Genomic DNA, 14700 nt, shown 5'->3' with positions numbered 1-14700 from the left:
GAAACCCAGGACAACGGCCAAAAGATTGGAATCACAGCCCAAATGTACCGGACTTGCTGTTTTTGATGATAAACCTGAAACTGCACCGTGTCCAGAACCGCTCCGATAAAGAGGAGCTTCTGAGAGGGAACCAGGTGCGACTTCAGCACGTTGATGGAGAACCCCAGCAAATGCAGGAGGTCAGTCGTAGTCTGGAGGTTGGAGATGACCGCCTTCAACAGCCAGTCGTCGAGATAGGGGAAGACTGAAACCCCTGATCTGCGCAGATGAGCTGCGACCACCGCCATCCCTTTCGTGAACACCCGAGGCGCGCTGGTAAGGCCAAAAAGGGGCATGGTGAACTGTAAGTGCTTGTGGCCTACCGTGAACCGCAGGTAACGCCGGTGGGCCGGCAGGTCCGGGATATGAAAATAAGCGTCCTGCAAGTCCAACGTTACCATCCAGTCTTGCGGGTCTAGGGCAGACAAGACCTGAACAAGTGTGAGCATCTTGAACTTCACCTTCCAGAGGAAGGGACTGACGTTCTGAAGGTCTAAGATAGGACACAGGCCCTTGTCCTTCTTTGGAACCAGGAAGTGGTGGGAATAACAACCGCATTCTACTTCTGGCATTGGAATGCACTTGATGGCCCCCTTGGCCAAGTGGGCCGCAACATCCTGCTGGATAATTGCCAAGTGATCCCTGACATGCGGTGTTACTTAGGTGGCATGGCTGGAGGGATAGTCTCGAAGGGGAGGGAATAGCCCCTTCGGACCATCTGCAAAACTCACCTGTCCGAAGTGATAGTGCGCCACTGGGGGAGGTGATGGCAAATCCTGCTGCCCACTGGCATTTGGTGGGGCTGAAACACTGAACTAGGGAGGCTTGGAGGCAGTGGCGGCAGGGGAGGTGGTGGACTGACCTGCCCGCTGGCCCGGTGACCCACCTCGGCAGGTCCCACATCCGCAGCTGCACAGAGCCTGCTTCTGCACAGGTCGGTGAAACTAATGTGTTTGAGCACCCCTTCCATGGCCACTAAAGGAGCGAAAAGCAGAAGCCGGAGTAGTGCACTTGGCCGAAAGGCCCAGGGACTTGGCCGTTGCCCGCAAGTCCTTAAAGCGCTCCAATGCACTATCTGCCTTGTCCCCAAAATGTGAGTGCCATCAAAAGGCATGTCTATCAGAGTGTTCTGGACATCCCCTGAAAAGCCAGTTGTCCTCAGCCAGGCATGATGGCGTAACGCCACTGTCTTGGATATCGCTCTTCCCAGCGAGTCGGCGGTGTCAAAACCACAACGAATCGTCAACTTGGCTGCATCTCTCCCCTAAGCAATAGCCTGGGAGAGTACCATCCTGGCCTCCTCCGGACACTGAGGCAGCACCTGCACCACCGTATCCCACATAGAATGAGAATAACGGCCCAAGAGGCATGTGGTGTTCACAGACCGCAACCCTGAACTGGCAGAAGAGAAAATCTTCATCTCAAACTGCTCTTGTTTCTCGGATTCCCTGCCCGGAGGTGCAGAAGGGAATGCACTCGGGGAAGCAGAAGCTTGGACAATCAAACTCTCAGGGGTAGGGTGTTGGGAGACTGAGATGGGGTCGCCCGGTGCCAGGCGATGGTCCTGTCCACAGGAGCCCCTCTATTGGGCCTGGACCAGGTGCCCAAAGGAACGTCCAAAAGTGTGTCATTGAAGGACAACAGCCACTCAGCAGAGGAAGCTACCGGCCGAAGCACTTCTGTCAGGAGGTTAGTCCTGACAGCCACAGTAGGGAGCTCAAGGTGGAGAGCCTTGGCCGCCCTACCCAACACCACTTAATAAGTACCACCCTCCTCCGTAGCCACAGTAGAAGGAGACAGTGTGCCAGGTTCTGGAGAAAAATCCAGTTCACTTGCGTCCTACAAATCCTCTTCCCAGTCCAGGTATAACTCGCATTGGGCTGGGAGAGGCATCCCCATCCTCCGTAACCTGCTGGGCAGGCAGAAAAGAAGTTAGAGGAGGGAGAAAGGGATAGAAATTCCCCATTGGCGTCAGAATCGGCGTCGATCGACACCGTTCTGGCACTGTCTCCATGTCGGGGTGGAAGCCGGGGGCGATGTCGGCAGGGGAGCCAGCCGATGCTGGGGCTGGGGCCGTAGACATCGATGGAGGTCGCACAAGGACAACCGACATCGGCTGGGATCCATGCATGGATCCATGGGGGTCTCACGGCACTGAGGCCGGAGCCGCCGCCATTGGACCAGAGCTGCAGACGAAGTAGTGCGAGGACACCAGTCAGACCCGCAGGCCCAAAGGCAAGCCGGCAGGCCCAACGGGCCAAAGAGGCAGGCCGTTGCTGACAGAAATTCCTCAGACCCGGGAAGGTCAAGTAGGCCATCGGCAACTGCGTAGGCTCTGTTAGAGCCGTGGGGGTGGCACCACCCGCACTCTCAGGATTGTCGTGCAACAGGCTAAGGGAAGGTGAAGAGCGACGTCGCTTCTTCGACTTCTTGTATTTTATCTTACCTGACCCCTAGTGCGAAGACTTCATCAAACAATGGTGGCGGCACCGAGACCGGTCCCTCGACCTCCCACTAAACTGGGACCTTGAATGACGTGGAGCCGACTCCCGGGCCTCAAGCCACTTTTGGGACCACTCCCGCAAAGTTTTTGGAGCCATGGTCTAGCAGTCGGGCATGACGCTGGGTCGTGGTCGCACCTCAGGAAGTACAGACACTTGCGGTGCAGGTCCGTCACTGACATCGTGAGGGGACAAGCCACGCAAGACTTGAAACTGGAAATCCCTATACACCAGGAGTCAGAGACTCAATAGAACGGGGACAAAAAGTCCCAAAAACTCCGTAAAAAATTGACTAGGGCTAACGCTCTCTCCGGATCTGCGCTTGCTGGCGCGGAAAAAGAAAGAACTGATGTCATTGCGCGAGGGCGGCGTCTAAGAAGCTGCCACAACTTTGTCCTGGTAATCATGATGCCTAGGATGGATGCGGAGCCGCACAACGCCACATTCCGTTGCAAAGGGGCATTGCTGACAAAAACTTTCCGGATCCAGTCTGACGCCTGGGGTAATTCTAAGGTAAGGAATCAATCACTAACGTGTCTCTTTCAGATAAATGGTTACTTATGGTCACGCTGCACTGGGGCAAATTCACATTTTTTGTCGACTGACTTCAGGACCCATGCAGGCCCTGATAAGCAAAGTACCTTTTCTGATTGCAAGCAACGAGTGATGCGCCTGATTCTGTCATTCAGTCGAGGGGATGCGTCGATCTCACTAAGCTGCAGCAGTGGCGATATTCTGCCCGATGCATTTATCTGTGGAGGCAAAGCACTGGATCTGATGCAATCCGCCAATTTTACTCCTGCACCAGGTTGATGCACTGGTTATGCCACATGCACACAGGAGATGCATCGAAATCCGTATTCATAGTATCTGGGCCACTTCCAGTTAATCAGTCAAAGTAGCAGGGGCAGAGACTTTGATTTCCCTGACTCTCAAGCAACAGTAGCAAGACAACAAGCCCTTAAAGATCACTTGGGGTTAAGGAAGAGTCCAGTTCTCCTTCAGCACAGTCAGAGAGCAGCAGGTCAACAAACAGAAAAGCAGGCTTTCTGATTAGTATTCCACTTAAGTCCTTTAAGCAGCAAATCAGTTCTTCTGGCAGAGCTTAGCTACACAGTCCAGTAGTATCTAATTTGATGTGGTCAGATACATATACTCAAAAGTGCCATTGATGTGGGGGTTACTTCAAAGCAGCTCTCTGCAGTGCACAAGTATCCCTTCCAAACCAGTCCTGTCTGCCAGGCTATATGCGGGGGGTAATCAGTCCTTTATGAGGGGATAGCACATTGCCTATTCAAGTGACAGGATAGCCCCTCCCTTCCATCCTGACCAGGCAAGGCAATTAGAATGTAGATGTATGTAGATGGGTACTCAGGCACACCTATCCTTCCTGTGTTGTGGCTATCTAGAAGGAATGCACAAAGTTTAACTGTCATACACCCCAGACATGCATTGGGGACAGTCTGTCAGGCACACAGAGTAGCAAGTGCAGAGAAATGCGCTCCTTCTAAAAGTGGAATTTCCAAAACACTAATGTTAAATCCCCCTTAACCAGTGAGGAGGATTTATCATTAACATTACAAATATATTAAACATGTAAAAGCCACTGCTGTCTGATTAGGAATTACAGCTTTAAAGAATATTAAGGAATTCCCAATGCTAACATGAGAGGGGTGGCCTCACAGTAGTGAAAAACGAATTTGGGGTGTTGTCATTACCAGGACATGTTAAGATTAACCACACAAGTCATACCTTTTAATTAAATGACACCCTTCCCCTAGCGTTACTTAGGGCCTACCTTAGGGGTGACTTATATGTAATAAAAGGGGAGTTTGAGACTTGTCAAGTAGTTTCAAATGGCAAGTTGAAGTAGCAGTAAACTGCACACACAGGTACTGCAACGGCAGGCCTGAGACAGGGTTGGAAGGGCACTTGTGTGGGTGGCACAATCGGTGCTGCAGGCCCACTAGTAGCATTTAATTTACAAGCCCTGGGTTTATAGTACTCTACTTTACAAGCAACTTACAAGTAAATCACACATGTCAATCAGGTATACACCAATGTCAACAGGTTTAAGGGAGAGGCACATTAACTTTAGCACTGCTCAGAGTTCCAAAGCCAACAAAAAGAATCAGCAAATACAGGAGATAAAAGGCAAAATGTCTCGGCAAAAGCAATTTACGGTTATGGTTCCTAAATACATATTTATTAAATGGACTAATTGAATTCTATAGCAGTAGAACATGTTTCACCATATTGATGTCAATAGTAGAGGTGCAAGCTTCTAAGGGAACAGTAGTCAGTCGTTGAAAATGGTGAATTCCAATGTTGGCCCTTATAATAGCCTAATAAGATTAAACATCTATGATTGTTGGAGGAGGGGCAACCCTCCAGAGAATGTTCTGGTGATTGGGTGTCTTTTGAAGATAAATGACTGGACTCCACAAATCAGTCAACTCCCACCTTCAGAAGATATTGTGCTTTCGCTTATACTCGAGTAAATTGTTTTTGTTAAAATTTTCTTCAGCATCTGTGTTTTATATGGAGTGGTAAACGTTAAGCATAACTTTCCAGCAGCTTCAGCAACAAAATAGAACAAGAACATAATCTTGCATCACCTCAAAAGGGCTGATGCTAAAGCTCAGGCTCAACTCACACCCAGCTACTGAATCTATATACTGCAATCAAAACAGAATGCCCGGGAATCTATCCCTGGCAAAGTAAATTACCAGCCCCAGCTAACTTTACAGCTATCTCGGATCATGCTCTCATAGGTTTAACCCGTTTACCGCGGCGGCAATTCTGCCACGGTGCGGGCGTTCTATTGCACGGGCGGGGCCGCGTCGGCCAATGGACGTGCGCAGCACTACCGAGGTAGTGCTTGAGACGGCCGTTGGCCGATGGGCGCACTTAAGGGGTTAAACAGCAGGGGGGTGGAATTTAATAAAATATCTACTTGTCCATGGAGGCAGGTTGCTTCATAAATCTACTTGTCCTGTAACAAAATCCACTTGTCCCTTTGGTGCCATTTAGTGCGGCAGCAATCTCATTTCATGAGGACTCTGATTATGGCAGGGCTCATACCATAGTAGTGTTTGAATACTTGCAATTCCCTTATGTTGCCACTATTCCACAGATCGACATACTAGGGCTGAAGGTAGTGGCAAGCAATAGCTCTGAGGTTAGAATGCCCTTTTGAGTCTGTGCAAGCCTACTAAATTGCTTGTTTTAAGGGGTTACAACAACTCTTCTCTAATCTTTTCCCATACTGCGAAATGTTTGAAATTTACTCTTGACAATGGCCGACGTATACCTTCTTCCAGAGTTGGGAAAAAGTAGTTGGAGGGAAAGTGAACTTGCAAACATCTACCAAAATCTACACATGCATATTTGCTCATGCTAAAATACAGTTCACAAATATTTTCTAGGAGTACTATTTATTGTCCTACTTCTGTAAATTCTTGGGAAATCATGAAAGCCGTATAGCTGCACATAATGAAAGGTCATATACCATGGGTGCACTTTTGACACATTCTTTAATAAACGGGCCTCTAATTTGGTCTAGCATTGACTATGACATTTTGCGTTTATTAAACTTCTGTCACTCTCTCTCTGTATTGCCTGTCTTCTCTGTGAGAGAAAGCATTCTGCTCTTTCACAAGGAGCATATCGGCACACAAAGTAGTTTTGTTCAGTGCCTGTAACTACTGTGGCAGAGTGTGCATTTTGAGACCAAAAACAATTTTAGCTTTTGCTAATGTTTGTTATAATGGTGAGGGCCCGGCAGCTCCCACACCAATAAGATTTTTTAAAAACCATGGCAAAACGAGTCACAGATTGACAAAACTAAATAGCTGACCACCAATTTCAAACCTACTGGCTTTGACAATGCTGGTTTATTTTTGTTTCCCATAACGTTACTGAAACTGGTTACACTGATTTTCCATTAGGAATATTTTGGGGAAATACTAGCATTCAACAACACATGTTACTAAATGATGCTGCGCAGAAATGGTACCTGAAATTTTGCAGTAGTTTAGCTAAATGTTTTTATGATTCCTTTAATTTTTTTATGAACATTTTATTTTGAAAGCAAAGAATCATCAATCTTGCTTTCAAACTTTCGCAAATATTTGCATCAAATCAGAGAGCATTCTGGGAGCATTATACATAGCCTAATTTTGCTAAACTTTGAAAACTTGTGCACATATTTGTATACTGGAACCATTCTCAGTAGTGCAGTCAGAGCTTACAACATTTACTTACAGCGCTCACCCTTATAATAAAGGCTTCCAATTAATGAACCATAAATACAAGTTCGAACAGCATTAACATATGGACAAGAATATTACCTTAGCTGCAGACAGTGCCCTTCCCTGATCTGTAATGTGGTACTGCAAACTGGCAGCCAACGGGTTTGTGCTGCAGGTGGTTGGGCCTACTTGTCACAAGGACAAAATACACATGAAAACTTGTTGCCCTTGACCCCAAACAATATGTCTTGGGCGTCGGCCTATAGGAATTCCACATTTGTGCAATGGTGACTTGATACATTCATCCTAACTAATAACCATATAATTTAAAATCTAAAAGTAGACATAGAACAAAATCTAGTCAGAGCACAACAACTATTTTCAGGGAATTAACATTTTTTGGGGGCACTGAAGACCTTATTGAGAAGAAAGCTGATGAGCATAGTATCTTTTAAAAGGAGAACTGCTGCACCTGAATCACTGGATCTGCAAATGTATGCAGATAAACCAGACAAAAATCACAGCATTTATTTGTAGAGGCAGGTCATCAGTGCTACATACAGCAATTATGTTTTGCATAGTACAAATGCTGAGAAAATCTTGTAGAGGATTACATGCCCTTCTATTCGGTTGAATTAATCAATACCAGGCAAACGTCCTACCAGCAGAATGGTAAAACCGAATAGTAGAAAGAGCAATCAATGAATGCAAGCAGACATTATATGCTTAGGCCAAGCTAAGGCATCACTCGGGCTTGATTAGTTTACAAGGATTTTTAAAAGAACTTACAGCAGGATTTTGAGAAGATTTTTATGCACCTGACCAACAATAACATTATGGGACGAAGCTCTCCAGAAACCTTTGAATTTGCCTTTGCACTTGCCACTGTCATTCCTAAGCAAGGGGAAGACTGGCAAGATTGTTCTAACTGTAGACCTATCTCGATTGTAAGTGCTGACAACAGCTTATCCATTTAGGTAAACCTCCCCGCCCAAAAAAAAGGTTCCTTATTGGCTACAAAATATCTTTATGTCCCCAAATACTAGCTTTAAGTTTTAGTAAATGCCCTAATGTGGTCCCTAACTTGGACTAGTTTGGCCAAGCAAATTTAGAATTTACCACTGCCTTGAATGAGAGGTTTAGATTGTGACACACTGTTCAGCGCTTCACAATCAAATGTCCCTAAAAAGCTAGAGGGCACCATTGGATTCCCATCAGAAGTCATGAATAGCAATCATGTGTCATTGCTGGCCACCAGATGTTAGATGGGTTCATATTGTGTGAGGGTCGCCCGCCATAAAGGCAGGGATGCCCACCATTATGCAAGTAATAGCCACTATAATGCCAATGATGGCCAATATGGCGAAATGCTGGTTACCCTTATGCAGGTTTGGCTACTGTTATTTAGGGATCAGCATCATTAATTCACAGATGGTTAAAATACACTCGAAATGCCCACAGAGCACTAGGGGTGGCTATCCTGTTAGACTAAAGAAGTCCACCAATCCACCATTACACATTTAAAGTGGTGGAGGCATCACACTCACAAATACTCCAGCCAATAAACGCACGCTTCACACTGGGCACGATGGAGGTTTGAAGACCAACAAAAAGTGACACCTAAAAAGATTTCACTCAACACCTAATGGTTCGACCTTTACCCGTCTTTTCCAAATTTTTCAATGAACCTTCCGGCAATAAAAAATGGGCTGTGTTCCAAATCTCTATGCCCTGATCCTCTAACTGTCAGAGACAGGCAGTCCTTATATTACCAGTGGACCTTAGATCCATAGAGCACAGAGACCAGGCCCTGCAGGGAATGCAGAACCCCGGTTAAATAATGACCACATCACAGGTAAATTTGCTCATAACAGTAGTCAAGGGCTATGTTGTCAGAACAAGGTAATGAGCCGAGTTTAGCATAAGGCAAAACGTAAAAGCGCCAAGAGTCATAATAGACAGCTGGGCCCTGCAGCTCTTTGGAACTAATGTTGGCCTACTCCTATGCCTTGCATGTCTCCTTCATAGACAGTCCAAGGCTTCCTCCCAATTCGCGGATGATTTTAGACTCCCCTTCAAATTCATGTTATGTACTTCCTTTCAGTTCCGTCCTGACTTCCGTAGCAGCAGGCTTTATAATATGGATAATGGGTACAAGCGCTCCCCCAGCTGCTTCCCACTGCTCAGATATTCTAGAGCGCCCACTCAATATTTTTTTTTCTTTTAACTCATAGATTCTTTCTTCATAATATGAAACACTATCCTCTGTGATGGACACGGAGTTCTAATCCTGAAGTAACAATATTATTTAACAGCCTGACTTCATCCTTGTTTCGAACCCATAACGTTTATTTACAAGATAACATTAAGAATTTGGGTAGGCAGGGCTCCCTTAACTGCCAGCAGGCTGAAGAAAAATCTTATAAGCAAGAGTTTCAGTGATGCTTGGTTTATTAAAACAGGAAGTACAAGGTCTGTATTCGATTATATAAAATGCGAAGTGCATTGCATTCGAATGTTTTCTTGTGACACTGGAAATACTTCAACTAGAAATAGTAAAGCCCCATGCAAGCAGAGGAAATACCACTTACCAGTCACTTTCGGAATACCCTGCAATCGAGGAACTGGTAATGCAACAATTAAACCGAGATTTGTTCCAACCAGCAATAATCCATGACACACCAGCAGACTAGTCACAGAGACATGCTGATGTCCTATAAAAAATGAACAAAAGCATATATTGGCCGAAATTCACATATGTTTATTCACCAAAAACATGGAAGCTTCCATGTAACAAAGATGTAATAAAATATACTGTCACACAATTTCACATACTAATGGTGCTCGAAGTATGCTGTAAGAGTCACATAAACCAAAGCAAAAACACAATTGTAGAGAAAAATAATTGCACATTAGCCCCTATGCTGGAACAATTTAGGACTGGCTACGGAGATATACTTTCTTTGAGGACAAAAACTCCTGCTAAGGGACTAGGCAGGAAGCAGGCTTTCAATTCCTTGTCTCCATGGTAATCTGTTGACTATTTGTTAATTTACCTTAACTGCTGACCCCATGAACAGCTCTGCTCGCCCCATCTTCACTGCCTTACCCTTTGTATTGCTTGTATGCGGATTGGTTGAGATTTTGTTTTGTTTTCTGATAGAAGGGGAGTTATCATTCTGTCTCACCAGCGAGTGTAGGTCAGTATGGCAAAGCAGAGCAAAGAAACTTGGCAAACACTTTTCAACACTGTGCCTCTATTTTTCCTTCACCATGCACCTGGTCGATGGGAAAATGGACTGCCTACCCTTTGCCCTAGAGAGAATCTTCTGCGTTATCACAGATGCGGTAATACTGCACAATTGTGGCACAGCAAAGACAAACAACAAAGAACATGTTTACAATGTCATACTCACTAGCACAGTTCAGTCTATCGGGTTTGCGCTCGAAAGGTTCAAAATCAAGATACAGGTAATAAAGCTTCTCAAGAAAATGCTCACTGACAGATGCACATTATGCAGACTGGCGAGAGAACAACCATCATGTGAAAAAGTGGAAGGATTCCCTTTCAGTCATATGAAATGATATGAGACGAGATATTGACTGTGCAAAACGTATCTCTCAAGTGGACTGTGATTTTCGACGCAGATCACTAAGTATTGCCTTTTCAGGGGGTCTCTATGCTTTTCCAATGGGATATCCTAGGAAAATGTAGTTTTTGCTAGGAGTTAGCATTAACTGACCTTATTAATGACAGTTCTCTCCTGTTCACCCCTTCACTCTCTTCTTGCAAACAGGCCTGTCCCATATACTTTGTGCGCAATTCTTTTCGACCTGAGTCACTTTCATCATACACCCCTCTAGAGTTCTGACCTGCTCCTTGATCTTCCTTTGAAATATTTAATGTCTTCTGTCCATCTCCTATCAGAACTGCTCCTATCCACAATAATACCTACAGTATAGCCCCGCTCAGTAAAGAGACCCGCCTGTGACCACTCCCCATCACATCAGGGTCCGCGATTGAGCATTCCCACATTCAAATGTTGTTAATGCTTTCAAGCTCAAAACAAGTTACTAGGTTCAAGTTAAAAGATGTAGCCAATGAAGGTCACATGGGCTTTTTGGGAAAATTCTGTAAGCAGGTTTTACCTGCTTTGAAAATCTCAGAGTGAAGAAACAAGTGCGGCCATCTGCCGAGTTTGCTGCAGACACATTAATGCTCTTGGCTCATACGCGTCTTTGGGAATGAACTAAAAATCTTTTTTTCCCCACACAAATGCAAAGGGCTCAGTTGGAAGAGTCCCTTCAAAACTGGTGCAGTTCTTCCAACATGTTCTAGTAGCAGAGCGGGTAACTGATACAGCTGGACTGGTGCAGGATCCTTCTCTGGCACGTGTCATCTGAGGCAGCAGCAGCTTGAGTCTCTGGGGTCAAGATCTCCTGGAGGAAAGCAGCTTTCCCACAGCAGATTCAAACGGTCCTGTGGCTCTGGTCAGAAAACGGGCCCATGCTAGATTCTGGCAATAGATACTGGGAAAAAAATGGTTCAAAACATAGCTAGCTGGGGACAGCACATTAAGTGTCCCTCTAGCAGTCAGCGTTGTTTTTTTTTTACATCTCCACATTACGAACCTTTTAATTATTCCATTGTTTCGAAGATTTAGTTGGGTGCACATTGTGAATGTGTAGTTTGTCATTGGAGAGAGTCATCATTCTATGCATAAAACGTCCCCACATGTTCCCGTTCTATGTTCAGTACTGGATGTATTACTCCGGAAGAAGGACTTGTGGTGCTGAAACTCTCCCACGGCCGTTACAGGAAAACATGCAACACGACTTGGAGTTTATTCATGGTGAAGAAACTCTCTCATGCAGTCCATCCCCACTCATTATTAACCAGCATTCCAGCAGTTACTTCACAAGAGTACTTAGTGGAGAAGTGTGGCTCAATGGTTAGAGCGGCAGACCCTGATGCAGAGGTCTGGCCCGAGACCAGGGTTCAATTCCCGCCTCGGCTGTTCTCGGTGGATCTTGGGCTCATAATTCCTCGGACCTGATTTCTCGCCTCGGTGCCTATTCTAATCATGGGCCCCACGCTGCAACTCTGGACAATAGCTTGCTTAGTCTCCACAACAGCCCCCAACAGTGCTAGGGATGCCTGGTTGCACCCTGGGGATGCCCAGAAGTGGACATTTCACGGGGAAAAACCAGGAAGGGTTCCCTAGCGGTATGAGTACAGCGCCAGGACACTCTGGAGTATCAGTGCGCTTTACAAGTACGCCTACATTTACATTTACTTACTGAAGAGCATAGAACAACAGGTCAAGGAACTCTATTTACAGAGTAGGCAATCCAAACGTTCATGATCTTGTGAGAGTTTGAGTCTGCTCACAGGATTGTAGTCCACTCATAGGAGTTGGAGTGACAAATTCTTTGGGAATCCTCAAAAGTATACCCACCTCACACAGAAATTTGTTCATGATTCTATTGCATGATTTAGCATGCGTTCAGCACTGCTGGTCAATGAATTAAGAGGCCAATGCCTGCAGTGTCACAACAAAATCAGTTAAAGAATCACTGGAAAAGGCCAATAATAGCCTGGCCAACTAAGCCAGTACGAAAGAATTCAAGAACCCAAATCAACAGTGGATGAATATAGTCTGGTCACTTATGAAGAATTTACAGAAAAAAGTTTCAAACATTTCAGCCTTAGTTTATTGGTCCATTTACTGTTCGAACATTTCACAAATACGCTAACTGTACATTTCAAGCTGTCCTAGTCCATGAAAATCCATCTGCTTTCATATGTTCAGATTAAAAGCCTGTTCTTCGAAAACAGGTCCTGCTCCAAGTCCAGCGCCAATTCACGTGAATGCGTAAAAAGAATAATTAGTACATAAGATTTCAAATACACACATTGTTAGAAAACACCTGCAATAGTTAATGGATTGGAAGAGACTCCGCCCTGAGTGGTCCAAAAAGAAAAGAAACAGGAGCACCGTATGCAGAAGGTATTTCTGATAGAAAGAATGACACAAACAATGCATATTCTGGTTGTTTTGAGTTCTACGATCCACATAAACCCAGCATTATTTCAGTAGTTAGGGATTATAAATGTTTCTTTGCACGTGTTTATTTTCATTTCCATGTTTTCAAAAGCATTTATTTTGGATTTTGAAATATTTTTTGCATTTGTTGTGTCTGCAAGAGAAGTTATGTAAACCTCATTCAGCACAGACAGTTATTTCCTTCTACCTGTTTAGAAGACATTTAGGGGCATATTATCAAGGGGGTTTATCTCCGCTTTTTTGGCTTTAAAAGCCAAGAAAGCGGAGATAAAATTATCTCCCTATTACCAAGCTGTCGCTAACACCAGTTAGCGACAGCTAGTAGGAGATAGCGACCATCTTGGGCCCCACTTTGCATGTCAGTGATATTTATCACTAATGAGATGCAAAGTGGGCGTGCCAAGATGTTAGAGACTGAAAACAGTCGCTAACATCGCTATCTCCTATTACCAACTTTTGGAGATATTCGCGCTAAGCGGGAATATCTCCAAAAGCTAACACCTGCCCTGAGCAGTTCTTAGCCATGTTATCCAATGGGAGGTGGATAACATGGCTAAGAGCATTTGCTCGATAATGCATGAATATCGCTGACTTTTCAGCGATATTCATGCATTTCGGCCGTTTTTTATCGCATTTGCGATAAACCTTGTTAATAGCAAGGTTTATCTGCGATAAAAATCGCCGATGTGCGGCGATAATTTTTGTCTCTAAACAAGTTAGAGACAAAAATTATCGCTAGTTGTTGGTAATATGCCCCTTAGTTTTAAGGGATTGTTGTAGAGAAATATATGCGTGTTGGTCATTTAGGGAAACTATATGAAATAAAGAACATTTTTCATGTTGCAATCTATGAACCAGTTATTTTGAAAGTAATCCAAACCTGAGAACATTACCACATAACTCTGGTGGACATTCTTTTTAGGAAACAATGCATAATAGCTCAGAATAATATTTGCATATATAATATACATACTAATTATGTTTCACCTTGAGGTAAACACCAAGTTCCATTCAACTATATTAAGTTGGAAACACTTATATAAACACTTACATTGGCAAAAGGCACATTGTATACAACACCAGAAGTCAGTTCCAGAGTCAGTACAGGAGCGATACTAAAGTTTTTATTCTCTCATATAGATATTAATACTTCTGCGGTGCACCTCAGACTCAGCTGTGCAATCACACAATGTGACTATTTCAGGTGCCTCTGCATCTCTCCCTTATTCCATTCCCCTCCCTCTTTCCCCCTTCCCTTACGTATACAACTAAGCTACATGTTGTCAGTGTATGGCTGAGTGGCAGTGGGTTTGGTACAGTGTGGTCACATCACTCCCATTGGATCTGGATTGCAAGGTGAGTGCATCTTGACTGAAGTTTGGCTGTAAAATGTGATGTAGAAGAAGCAATACTGAGAGAAAAATATGTTGGTATGCATTATAAATTGAAAAGTGAAGTTGATATTAAAAACCTTTATGGGGATGTGCGTGTTTTCATTAATAATAAAAAATTATGAGTTTCCCGTATCAGCAGCTGTCACCGGTGTAGTTCTAATGGCGCTAATAATAATAATCCTTCAAAGAATTAGCAGCTGATAATCCCACCTCTCAGCCCTGTGTGTGGGTCAGTGGTAACCACATGAGACATGTTAGTACACATTGTGTACTTCACTTTTGTAGAACAACCTCAAGTAAAAGATATCTGGCGGCCCAAAACTGATGCATGATGTTATTCTAAACTCTACCAAAGTAACTATTCTGTCCTGACATTACATAGCCAAGGCATCACATGAGTTGAACTAAGAGCATAATGGCACAGCATGTTAGAAACGTATGGGGC

General features: G+C 44.5%; 1 protein-coding gene across 3 annotated transcripts in view; it reads right to left on the bottom strand.

Moving 5' to 3' along the window:
• The window catches only part of ARHGEF10 (Rho guanine nucleotide exchange factor 10), an 888980-nt gene that overhangs the window by 69389 nt on the left and 804891 nt on the right, over nucleotides 1-14700 (bottom strand). For all 3 annotated transcript variants that reach the window (XM_086926411.1, XM_086926413.1, XM_086926412.1), the window contains one exon: nucleotides 9385-9507. In XM_086926411.1, the coding sequence (XP_086782537.1) occupies nucleotides 9385-9507 (123 nt within the window). The remainder of the gene's footprint in view (nucleotides 1-9384; nucleotides 9508-14700) is intronic.

Source organism: Lissotriton vulgaris, chromosome 6, assembly GCF_964263255.1.
Source record: "Lissotriton vulgaris chromosome 6, aLisVul1.2, whole genome shotgun sequence".
Taxonomy (NCBI): Eukaryota; Metazoa; Chordata; class Amphibia; order Caudata; family Salamandridae; genus Lissotriton; species Lissotriton vulgaris.
This window is presented reverse-complemented; position numbering and strand designations above follow the sequence as displayed.